This window comes from Dryobates pubescens, chromosome 8, assembly GCF_014839835.1.
Source record: "Dryobates pubescens isolate bDryPub1 chromosome 8, bDryPub1.pri, whole genome shotgun sequence".
Lineage (NCBI taxonomy): Eukaryota > Metazoa > Chordata > Aves > Piciformes > Picidae > Dryobates > Dryobates pubescens.
The window spans coordinates 3,518,140-3,530,926 of NC_071619.1; the positions used below are offsets into that span (position 1 = coordinate 3,518,140).

Consider the following 12,787-nt stretch of genomic DNA (forward strand, 5'->3'; position numbering starts at 1 on the left):
TGCTGGAAATTTTACTTTAGGGTTGTTTGATCTTTTCCCCTCTCTCCCCTCTCTCCCCTCTCTCCCCTCTCTCCCCTCTCTCCCCTCTCTCCCCTCTCTCCCCTCTCTCCCCTCTCTCCCCTCTCTCCCCTCTCTCCCCTCTCTCCCCTCTCTCCCCTCTCTCCCCTCTCTCCCCTCTCTCCCCTCTCTCCCCTCTCTCCCCTCTCTCCCCTCTCTCCCCTCTCTCCCCTCTCTCCCCTCTCTCCCCTCTCTCCCCTCTCTCCCCTCTCTCCCCTCTCTCCCCTCTCTCCCCTCTCTCCCCTCTCTCCCCTCTCTCCCCTCTCTCCCCTCTCTCCCCTCTCTCCCCTCTCCCCTCTCCCTTCATTTTAGTTTATTTTATTTTACTTCATTTTAGTTTATTTTTTGTTGACTTATAGCCCCCTGCTCATAGGGTCTTCTAGAGCAGGTGCTGGCACAACTTTGAATACAATAGCTCTTTGTGGTCTCTTGAGAATAAAACATTCCTTTTCTTTTCCTTTCAGCTGTAGCACACCTGCCTAGGAAATGCTTTAAAATACAAACTTTTTCTGCAAAACTGTTGTTGTTTGTTTCCAGGAACTTTAAATTCAAATTCAGCTCAGTACCCTGTGTAAGCTGCTTTTTTTCCATTTTAGAATGGCTTGTAAGTCAGAGCAAGAGATGAATAGGAGTAATACTCCTGGTGGCATGCAAGTACAAGTGCCATTGTTTTAAGAGGCTTTTATTTTGGGAAGGAGAAGGTTAGCATTCTGGTAGAGCTCATAAATGCAGCTCTGTATGCCTCTGCTACTCCTGATCTGTCTCCAGCAGTGTCAGGCACCTCAGAGTTGGTCACCAGCCTATTGCAGATCCACATCTGTGTCAGTTCTCAAAATGCAGGTAGTATCACAGTACATTAGAGGTTGGAAGGGACCTCCAGAGATCATCCAGTCCAACCCCCCTGCCAAAGCAGGATCATGTAGGGTAGTCCACACAGAAATGCATCCAGGTGAATTTTGAATATGTCCAGAGAAGGAAACTCCACAACCTCCATGAGCAGCCTGTTCCAGTGCTCCATCACTCTCACTGTAAAGAAGTTTGTGTTGAGGTGGAATCTTCTATGTTCAAGTTTGTACCCATTGTTCCTTGTCTTATTACTGTGCACCACCAAAAAGAGCTTACCCTCTCCACTTGACACCCACCCCTCAGATACTTATACATGTTGATCAGATCCCCTCTCAGTTTTCTCCTCTCCAGACTAAACAACCCCAGGGCTCCTGGTCTCTCTGCACAGGGGAGATGCTCAAGTCCCCTAATCATCCTCATGGCTCTTCCTTGGACTCTCTCCAACAGGTCGCTGTCTCTTTTGAACTGGGGAGGCCCAAACTGGACACACTATTCTAGGTGTGGTCTCAGCAGGGCAGAGTAGAGGGGGAGAAGAACCTCCCTAGACCTGCTGGCCACGCTTTTCTTGATGCATCTCTTGGCTGCAAGGACACATTGCTGTCCCATGGAGAACTTGCTGTCCACTAGGACTCCAAGGTCTTTCTCCGTGCAGCTGCTTTCCCTCAGGGCCACCCCTGTCCTGTACTGCTTGAGAGTGATGTGCAAGAACAGTGTGTCTTGCATTCAAAGTTTGGGGGGGGGGAGTTGGTCCAGTTCATTAACTCTTGGCAAGTGATTTTGTAGTAATAGTAAGGAAATGGAGTGATAGCAGCAAAACCTGATACTCTTTTTGTGTCCTCCTGAGGTTGCACAAACTCCAGAAGGCCTTGGAGCACAGCTTGACAGCAAGACAATTTATGGAGTGAAGTGTCTTAAGTGATGTTCCCCAGAATCTGATGGGGAAATAAATGGCAGTATGCTTACTCCATCCTTGCTTAGCTGCCAGACATGACAGTCATTCCTTCCCAGAGTGCAAAGTGATGGCTGCATCGCCAGGCACAGCAGGCTAATAATATTCCAGGGAAAGCTAAGTTCCTGCATTTCATTTGCTGTATCTGATTTTGTTCATTTATTTTGGTTTTTCTAGTGCATTGGTCATAACTGAAATTGCATCCTGATATTTCTAGGGTTTGGTATGTCTTGTGAGGATCCAAAGGACTGTAATAAGAATCAGTCCAAAGACTGAGAAGTAGGAATAGTAATAATGAAAGGGGGAAAAAAAGCCTGAGAGCTCACACTGAGCTTATTGGCATGGTGGATGTTTTGCAGGATGTCAAGTTGACGTGGAAACTTTAAATATTTTGAGTAGTAATGATTAGTGTAAATATCCTGGGTTTCATTTCCAATGGTATACAGGGCAACAATCTTGTAACTGATGCAACTAATAGCAAAAGATAAGTGAAAAGCCTGTGGGCCTTCAGAAAAATATGCTTTCCATACAGCATAATTTAGGAGCTTGATGCCCATTCATTATGTTGTCAGAGTAAATGGTTCAGGCACTAAAATGTTTAAATCAGTTGCAGGAAAGACTGGGTTTTGGTTTTTGGTTTTTTTTAAACCTTTTTTAATCTCTAGGCATTTGGAAGCTAAATATTTAAGCAGCCACTAGACCCAGTGTTTGAATTTTTAACTACCATTAAACATCAAAAGACACAATTACAAGCTCCAGTCACAAACTTGAGCTTGTGATGCAATCCTAAGCTCAATTCTACTGTGCTGAAGTTTCTATACAAACTGCAAATAACCAGCATGCAGTGTTAAGTGTTTAACTACCTCATAACAAGAAGGTGTTATGAAGATCAAAAGTAGGTTTCATGTAGCTCTGTATTTAAACAGGAAAAGTAGTGGAGTCCAGTGGAGTGCCTCAGGGGTCACTACTGGGACCAGCACTGTTCAATATATTCATCGATGACCTGGATTAGGGCACAGAGGGCACTGTCACCAAGTTTGCTGATGACACCAAGCTGGGGGAGTGGCTGTCACACCACAAGGTTGTGCTGCCACTCAGTGAGACTTGGCCAGGCTGGAGAGCTGGGCAGGGAGAAATTTGATGAAGTTCAGCAAGGGCAAGGGTAGAATCTTGCGCCTGGGAAGGAACAACTCCATGCACCAGTACAGGATGGGGACTGACCTGCTGGAGAGCAGTGAAGGCAAAAGGGACCTGGGGGTCCTGGTGGATGGAAGGATGACCATGAGCTGGCAATGTGCTCTTGTGGCCAAGAAGGCCAATGCCATTCTGGGGTGGATTTAGAAGGGCTGTGGCCAGTAGGTCAAGAGTGGTTCTCCTCCCTCTCTACTCTGCACTGCTGAGTCTGCATCTGGAATATTGTGTCCAGTTCTGGGCCCCTCAGTTCAAGAAACACAGTGAGCTGCTTGAGGGAGTCTAGCACAGAGCCATGAGGATGATTAGGGGAATGGAACATCTTCAGTACAAGGAGAGACTGAAGGAGCTGAGGGCTCTGTAGCTCAGAGAAGAGGAAACTGAGAGGTGACCTCATTGATGTTTATAAAGATGTGCAGGGTGAGTGCCAAGAGGCTGGAGCCAGGCTCTGCCCGGTGGTGCCCAGTGACAGGACAAGAGGCAATGGTGGAAGCTGAGGTATAGGAAGTTCCATGTAAATATGAGGGAATTTTTTTTTCCCTGTGAGGGTGACAGAGCACTGGAACAGGCTGCCCAGGGGGCTGTGGAGTCTCCCTCTCTGGAGATATTCAAAACTCACCTGTGTGATCTGGTGTAGCTGATCCTGCTCTGGCAGCGGGGTTGGACTGGATGAGCCACTGAAATTCTGTGATTCTGTGAAAATAAGAAGAAAGTATAAAACAATATGCTTGCTGTGATTGTGAAATAAAATGCTCCCAACCACTCTACAGAATCAGCATTATGTCTGTCTCCATTATGAGAAATAAAAAGAGTATAAACTAGGAATTTTTTGCCCCCAGCAACATGCTGATAGGCACAAGTTCTCACCTCAGCTGAGCTCAAACTGAAATCTAAGATAATGAAACCCCAGAAATTCAAACAACCTTTAATTTTCAGTAAGAACATACATGTAAAAAAAGGGTTATGACTGAATCAGGTGAAGCAAATCAATTCCATTTGCAGATGAGTGGGAGGGAAGACCTGACTGATTTGCTGTGCTGGAGCAAAGAAATCTACTCTATTTCTATTGTAGAAGTTGGATGGCTTGCTTGGTCAATGTCACCTGCATGATCCTACTGCAGCTCTTTTTTGACCCTGTGCTGGTGTGATTTAGCTCCCTTTTACTAGTTCCTAAATTTCTTGAAGATGATTGTAGTGAATGAAAGTTTGTTAGGTGTAAGAGACGACCTGTTGAAAATCACATTTGGACCTGGGACATGACCTTGAGGTACATGGGACTTCACCATGGTGGGGAGCAGGGCTACTTGCCCTGTCTAGATACATGGAAGAGATAGAAAATCACTTGATTACTTGAGATGGTGAAGGACACAGGAGCAAGAAGGCCAGAGAGCTCTTTTCAGTGAGCAGAAAGAGGAGCAGTCAGGCATGCTGTGTAGGTTGGAAGGTATGTCTGGTGTGGAGGCGTTAGTCTCGGATGTGACACCACCTGGGACTTACACACAGACTTAATGACAGAGAAACCAAGTTTGACTGTAGTTCTCAGAGTCAGTTGGCAGAAGGGCCATTTGGTAGGAAAATCTCATCTTTTTCCCTTGGAACCTGTGCAAATTTAGTTTGAGCCTAATCATCACAGTATTACAGCATCACAGTAGAATAGAGGTTGGAAGGGGCCTCAGTGATCACAGAGTCTCACAGTGCTGATTTTTGTTACAATCACTGCTCACAGTGCACTACATTAAAAGAAACAAACCAAAATAACCTTTTATTTCCCAATAACCAAAACCCCCAAATAACCTTTTATTTCCCAGTAACCAAAAACCCCAAATAACCTTTTATTTCCCAGTAACCAAAAATAACCAAAAACTCCAAATAACCTTTTATTTCCCAATAACCAAAACCCCCAAATAACCTTTTATTTCCCAGTAACCAAAACCCCCAAATAACCTTTTATTTCCCAGTAACCAAAAATAACCAAAAACTCCAAATAACCTTTTATTTCCCAATAACCAAAACCCCCAAATAACCTTTTATTTCCCAGTAACCAAAAACCCCAAATAACCTTTTATTTCCCAGTAACCAAAAATAACCAAAAACTCCAAATAACCTTTTATTTCCCAATAACCAAAACCCCCAAATAACCTTTTATTTCCCAGTAACCAAAACCCCCAAATAACCTTTTATTTCCCAATAACCAAAAGCCCCAAATAACTTTTTATTCCCAAGCTGTGAACACAGGGGTTTTTTTGTGCATCCATAGCAGAAGTTCCCTCCCAATTTATTAAACCCTTGGGGGGGAAAAAAAAAGTCAGAGAGAGAATGTGTCCAGAGAAGGGCAACAAGGCTGGGGAGAGGCCTTGAGCAGAAGCCCTATGAGGAGAGGCTGAGGGAGCTGGGATTGTTTAACCTGGAGAAGAGGAGGCTCAGGGTTGACCTCATTGCCCTCTACAACTACCTGAAAGGTGGTTGTAGCCAGGAAGGGGTTGGTCTCTTCTCCCAGGCAACCAGCACCAGAACAAGAGGACACAGTCTCATGCTGTGCCAGGGGAGGTTTAGGCTCGAGGTGAGGAGAAAGTTCTTCACTGAGCGAGTCGTTTGTCATTGGAATGGGCTGCCCAGGGAGGTGGTGGAGTCACCGTCCCTGGAGGTGTTCAAGAGGGGATTGGACGTGGCAGTTGGTGCCATGGTCTAGTCATCAGGTCTGTGGTGACAGGTTGGACTTGATGATCCTCGAGGTCTCTTCCAACCTTAGTGATACTGTGACACTGTGGCACTGTGACTGTAAGCAGCACTGTCACTGGGAACTGTGATTCTAACACTGTAAAACAAATAGACTTTTTTTTTTAATATAACTGCTTAGATCAGTGATTTCAGAATGCTGGTGGGAAGTCAAGGAAATGGCTGCTGGAAGGAGGCTTATGATGGTTGTACAGCATGTGGGCTGGAATCCTAGGGGCTTGTTTTCTGTCAGCTCCAGAGAGCTGGGAGCGTGAGGGGGTTGTTATTGTGGGGAAATTTCAATTGAGAAATAAATGCTTTCCTGAATTCCAATAGAACAAATATGCATCTCCCCCCAATTGCATGCATTCAGGACTCTACAGTATTTTCTTCTCAGCTATTATATGGTCCTCAGACAGTGAATTATGGGTACAGTGGTGAGAGCCTGCATCTGCTCACCATCACCTCAGCCTGGAAGCGCTGGCAGGAAACCCTGTGGGGCTCAGCAGGGCTGCGGAGCTCCCACCTTACTTAGACCAAAAATGTTATATGCAAGCTCAGCACCTGTTTCTTCCTTGAGAAGCAGTATATTTTCTACACATCTCTTTAAAATATGAGTAAGAGTATTCATGGGGGTTTGTGGTTTTATTGGGGAGTATTTGGTTTAATAGTTTTTCTTTCTTTTTTTTTGGCAAGTATATTTCAGTTGCTTCATCTACCATACACAGATGTACCCAATGGTGGCCTTCCAGTATCTGAAGGGGGCCTACAGGAATCCTAGGGAGGGACTTTTTAGGGTGTCAGGGAGTGATAGGACTAAGGGAAATGGAAAAAAAATAGAGATGGGCAGACTCAGATTGGATGTTAGGAAGAAGTTCCTCCCCATGAGGGTGATGAGACACTGGCACAGGTTGCCCAGGGAGGTGGTGGAAGCCTCATCCCTGGAGGTTTTTGCAGCCAGGCTGGATGTGGCTGTGAGCAACCTGCTGTAGTGTGAGGTGTCCCTGCCCATGGCAGGGGGGTTGGAACTAGATGCTCCTTGAGGTCCCTTCCAACCCTAATGATTCTATGATTGTATTTGGGTTTGGTGGAGGTTTTTGTTTGTTTGTTTTCCTAAGGGAGACTTAGGGTACTTAATGTACCATAACTAAAATATTGAGGATTTATTATGCTACTTCAAGATACCATAAAGGCTTATGCAAACAAAAGTTGCAGTTCCAATTGGTCTAGTTCTGTAGTGTGAGGTGTCCCTGCCCATGGCAGGGGGGTTGGAACTGGCTGATTCTTGAGGTCTCTTCCAGCCCTAACAATTCTATGATTCTGTGTGCTCTTTTGTAATTGCAGTTGCAATGTCCACCAGGTTATGGAAACGATTCCATTTTTGCTTAGCAAAGCAAAATGATCAGTCTGTATTGCCAGTGATTTGTCTTTCTGATTTGTCAAGTGCAACCTTTCGTAGTCAGAGCTGCTGCTTTTTCTTTTAAGCCTCTGCTGGGAAAAAAAAAAAAGAAAGAAGGGAATCCTAGATGTTTATTTCCCATAAAACTAGAAAGTCATTCAAGGCACTGAAAGATCTTGCTTTTTTAACCTTTGAGAAAGTCACTCAGTTGAGCAGTCAGGTTGTATTATTCTCTATCTTGTCTGACATGAGGAAACAGTCCCAAAAGAAAGATAGCCCCAAATTAACGCCACGCTTCGTTAAATGGAGACATTCTTGGTTTTCACCCAGCTAATTCCATCCAGTTCAGTTAACTCTTTTTTTTTTTTCCTCTCTTTTTGTGTGTGCTCACATCACAAAGGACAGGCATGAATGAAGCGAGTTCATCATGTGTTTGACACATCAGTGTGAAACTAAAAGGCGGGCGGTGAAGGGAGGGTTCCTGCCTTTAGCTTTTCAGACAATACCCCATGAAGGAGGCCCCTCATTCAAAACTGATCTCCAGCAAGCTAGACAGAGTGCTGGGCATCCCTGTCACAAACAGGTATAATGGGAATTAGCCAGAGCTTGCTTCATCAGACACCTCATGAGTTCTAGTTGTGACTGCTTGTGTAATCCAATCTTTCCCTGATATCCTCAGTCCAACAGATGGTTGACAGGACTTCTGCATGAGCAAAAGACTGCCTGCTTTGGAAGTGGAAAATAAAGTGCAGGATAAAAAATGTTAATGGAAAAGAAAGTAGGCCAAAAAAATGTTCTCAAGAAAAGCAATTAATTTACATTTATGTTTTTTATTACCTGTTTGTTAGCTCTCTCTCTCTCTATATATATATATATATATAAAATTATATATCCTTGTGCTTTTACACCATGAAGTCGTCTGTGGCTTCTAAATTCAGATTTACAGTTACAAAATGCATGCTGCTTGCCTTGAGCTACCTTTAACATGTACAAAAAAGTGTAAATACAGGGTGGGGTTTGTAACATTTTGCATTCTTCTCAGTCAGGAAACCTCCCTGACAGCCAGTACCTGCAATCAGACTACATGGCAGAACGATGCCTGCTGTGGTCCTGCCAAGCAAGCAGTATTTGTCAGCCGTATCCAAACTCTGAACACAATTTGAGAGAGTTTTGTCTCCAAACTTGCTGTAGGAAGTATGCAAGGACAGAGCAGCACTCATTTTGTCAGCCTGAGAGACCAATGTATCACTTCTTAGGGCACTCAAACAGTGTCTGCTTTTATCAGCATCAGCTTGCACTTCTAGAGCCCCTATTACAGAAAGGATCTGGAGGTGCTGGAAGGTGTCCGGAGAAGGGCCACGAGGATGAGCAGAGGGCTGGAGCTGCTCTGATATGAGGACAGACTGAGGGAGTTGGGGCTGTTCAGTCTGGAGAAGAGAAGGCTCCTAGGAGACCTAATTGTGGCCTTCCAGTACCTGCAGGGGGCTACAGAAAGCTGGGGAGGGACTTTTGAGGGTGTCAGGGAGGGATAGGACTAAGGGGAATGGAAAAAAAAAAAGAAATGGGTAGACTGAGATTGGATGTTAAGAAGAAGTTCCTCCCCATGAGGGTGGTGAGACACTGGCACAGGTCGCCCAGGGAGGTGGTAGAAGCCTCATCCCTGGAGGTTTTGAAGGCCAGGCTGGATGTGGCTGTGAGCAACCTGCTGTAGTGTGAGGTGTCCCTGCCCATGGCAGGGGGGTTGGAACTGGATGATCCTTGAGGTCCCTTCCAACCCTAACGATTCTATGATTGTATTTGGGTTTGGTGGAGGTTTTTTGTTTGTTTGTTTTCCTAAGGGAGACTTAGGGTACTTAATGTACCATAATTAAAATATTGAGGATTTATTATGCTACTTCAAGATATCATAAAGGCTTATGCAAACAAAAGTTGCAGTTCCAATTGGTGTAGTTCTGTAATGTGAGGTGTCCCTGCCCATGGCAGGGGGGTTGGAACTGGATGGTCCTTGAGGTCCCTTCCAACCCTAACAATTCTATGATTCTGCAGCTGAGGAGGAAAAAAAGAATGTAGTGAAATAGCTTTGCTTCTGGGATATGTGGTTTACAAAATACTAGGTTACATACTCAGTTTTAAGTATGAAACAAATGTTGCTGGCAGAGGATGGCTTTTCAGCTCTGACTTAAGCTGGTGATCTCACTGGATTTCCTAAAGGACGTTTCTTCTCCACCAGCTGCCATGAAAGCTAGGAATGCATGGTAGCCTGCAGGGGGTTGTTAATTTAGCAATCTCATCCCAGGGACCTGTTTCCACCATATCTTATATAAAATGTCTCTTTTTTGCTTAGAAACTTGAGGTAAGTCTAGGGGAGTGGTGTGGCTCAGTTGGTAGCACATAAGACCTTTAATGGGGAAGGTTGTGAGTTCAAGCCTGCAGTGGGCACCAGTGTCCTCCCTACTCTAGTCATGAGGTCTGTGGTGACAGGTTGGACTCGATGATCTTTGAGGTCTCTTCCAACCTCAGTGATACTGAATAAGAGCTGGTGAAGCCCTTTCCATTACACACTTTCTTGCCTTTCTTTGTTGCTTACTCAAATTTTAAGACAAAGCATTAGGAAGAAGTTCTTCCTCATGAGGGTGGTGAGACACTGGAACAGGTTGCCCAGGGAGGTGGTGGAAGCCTCCTTCCTGGAGGTTTTTATGGCCAGGCTGGATGTAGCTCTGAGCAACCTTGATCTAGTGTGATGTGTCCCTGCCCATGGCGGCGGGGGTGTGTGTGGGGTGTGAATTCATGAGGTCCCTTCCAACCTTGACAATTCCATGATTCTATAAAAAGAACATGAAAAATGCCATACAAGAAAAGGAAAGGTGAACAAAGAATATATGAACATTTCCATTAACTTGGAGTGTTGTCCTACTTTCCCTCAATTCAGCAAATCAAGCAAATGAATGATATTGAATAGTTTATGCCTATATTCTGAAGTCAGTCATGTCTTTTAGCAGATCTTTTGGTCAGATCAGTATGCACTGCTAATATTTGGAGTTTTGTGTTTTGTTTTTCTTCCCCACAGTTTTAATATAAATCCTTCTGGCTTTGAGGACCTCAGGAAAACAATGGTGAGTTATAAAGTGTTGTGGAAAGCCATCAGTAATTACCAACTAATTCAACTAATGGCCTCTTCCAACCTGGTTTATTCTATGTATGTATTCTATGTAAAATAATACTTGATGTTATTCTTGTTTAACCTCCTGTAATAATGGACCAAAACTAGAAGTGGGAAGATTCAGACTGGATGTCAAGAGGAAGTTCTTCCCCATGAGGGGAGTGAGACACTGGCACAGGTTGCCCAGGGAGGTGGTAGAAGCCTCATCCCTGGAGGTTTTGAAGGCCAGGCTGGATGTGGCTCTGGGCAACCTGATCTAGTGTGAAGATTCCCTGCCATTGGCAGGGGCTTGGAACTAGATGATCCTTGAGGTCCCTTCCAACCCTGACAATTCTATCATTCTATGGACAGGTGCTGGGGGTGGGTGAGGTGGGGGTATTGCTTGTTTTGATGTATCTTGAAAATCCACTTAGAAAATTACAGAGTAAATGTGAATTTGCAAATAGATTTTTAGCTCCTAGATGCAGCATACTTCTGATGTGATGTAGAGAAGAAGGGGAAAATCAGGTCTCTGCACGTAAAAGTCAAAAGAAAACTGTTACCTTGAGGTGTTTCAAAGGACTCTAGAAAAGGTAATAGTCAGGTGAGGAACTCTGCATTAGGTAGTGATGTATTAACTGACCTAACAGGAGTTTCCTGTCACTGTACTTGGAGACTTGAGGACAGTCTTTACCTGGCAAATCAAAATGGAACTAATTGAGTGATTCATGATAGGATTAATAATACAAATCATAAATGAACAGCCTCTCTGGAAACACTAAAAATAGAAGTACTATTATTGAGAATACTCTAAAAGTACCTTCAATAAATTGTGCAGTAAGACCTAAAATAAAGGGAGGGGGGAAGGGGAAGAATAAATCCACAGCTTTCCTCTGCAGTGTCTTTGTTTGAAGGAAAATGTGGTCTGTCTTGAATTTGTTCTGTGAATAGATGGAATCTTTAAAAGTGGATTTGTTTTCAGTCTTTTAAAACATGCAGACAACAAGTTGCACAAGCAAAATGCGACTTGCTCCTGTTTGTTTTTCCCTGCTTTTCTGCAAATGGTTTTCTGCTAACATTTTGATGCTATTGTAAATGCCCAAGTTTTTATAATGTGAGGAACTGGGTGGGAGATGTCAGAGTATATGAAGGCTGCCTTTGATCAGATAGTAAACTGAATTCTGCCAGGCGGTTACTTAATCTGTGACAAAAAAGCGACATCAAAAAATTGATTTAACTTAGCAGCTATTGTCTGTAAAGTCACCATAATTACAGCTCCTATGTGCTTGCAGATGTACTACTGCAAATCATCTAATTTATTGCTGGTAAAAGCATTGGTTTAATTCTTTCAAGAAAAGAAGATGTGAATTGTTTTCTTTAAAGGATTTAAAGGTGATAAAAGAAAATCCTTGATGATTTTTTTTTTCCCCCCCCTCCTTTTCTTTTGGACTGCCAGCTATCCTAAATGTCAGTTGTAGGATTATGAGGTGGTGCTCATTTAATACAGAATAGGAATCAGGAGGAGCAGAAACTATCTCTCTGCCAGAGTTTTGAATGAAACCATTTGAATTTATGAAAATGAAAAAAAAAAAAAGAAGTAAAAATAGTCAAGCTTGCTTTCTAAGGTGTTTGAAGTAATTTATTATTAGTTCTGCAATAATAGCCTTCACCAAGTTATTATATTTCTTCCTTGTGCATCACATTTAGTAATTATGTTTGTATGTCTCCTGCTCTGGTGCCAACACCTGTCTCTGAAAGCGGTGTTTAAATGGGAGCAGTAGCCAGTTGAAAGGGCAGTGTGAGCTCTTTAAGGCCTAATTAAGAGCTGAAAGGAAGATGAAGGAAGTACGACAAAAGATGTGAAAGTATCTTAGATGATATTCCCAGAGCAGAATTCCTCATTAGAACAATAAAGAGAAGATGAGAGATTGCCAGGTCTTCATCTGATCTAATTCCATTTCCTCTGGCTGTCAGAGTGTACCCCCATAGTGTTTTGTAGCTGAGACAGTCATTCCTCGCATGGCTTGGTGTTTAGAATCTTCCTTTCTTAATAACTCACTGTAAGATTCATGGCTTGCATGTAGTTATCTGGTGTTGCAAGGATCCAGTCGTATCCCTTAATTGCTCAAACTGAAGATGTGAAGTCTTCCTCACTTTAACAGTCATTGTTTCTAAGTACTAACATCCTTTAACTAGAATCTTCTCGTGTGATTAATGTGATAGGTTATTCCACTCAGGGCTCTACGTGGAGCATGTGTGTGAGAAAACATCTTTGAAGCATATGGATCACACACAGTTTCCCTGTAAACTTCATAAAATACAGGCAACGTTGCATCTTAATCCCTGGGGTTTTGCCAAATCAGAAAATTAGGCAAGCCCTCTGTTTTAGACATGAAGTGTTCATGATGTCTTTTCCAACATGTACAAAAATTCAGCACCAGCAGGCAAGAGAAAATTTTGCTTCCTGCTTGTAGAAGAGTATGTGCTAAAA

General features: G+C 43.5%; 1 protein-coding gene across 1 annotated transcript in view; it reads left to right on the forward strand.

Annotated features, from left to right (window-relative positions):
* Nucleotides 1-12,787, forward strand: part of RAB11FIP2 (RAB11 family interacting protein 2) — a 38,360-nt gene that overhangs the window by 22,282 nt on the left and 3,291 nt on the right. The window contains exon 4 of the mRNA XM_009909422.2: nucleotides 10,225-10,270. Coding sequence (XP_009907724.2) covers nucleotides 10,225-10,270 — 46 coding nt within the window. The remainder of the gene's footprint in view (nucleotides 1-10,224; nucleotides 10,271-12,787) is intronic.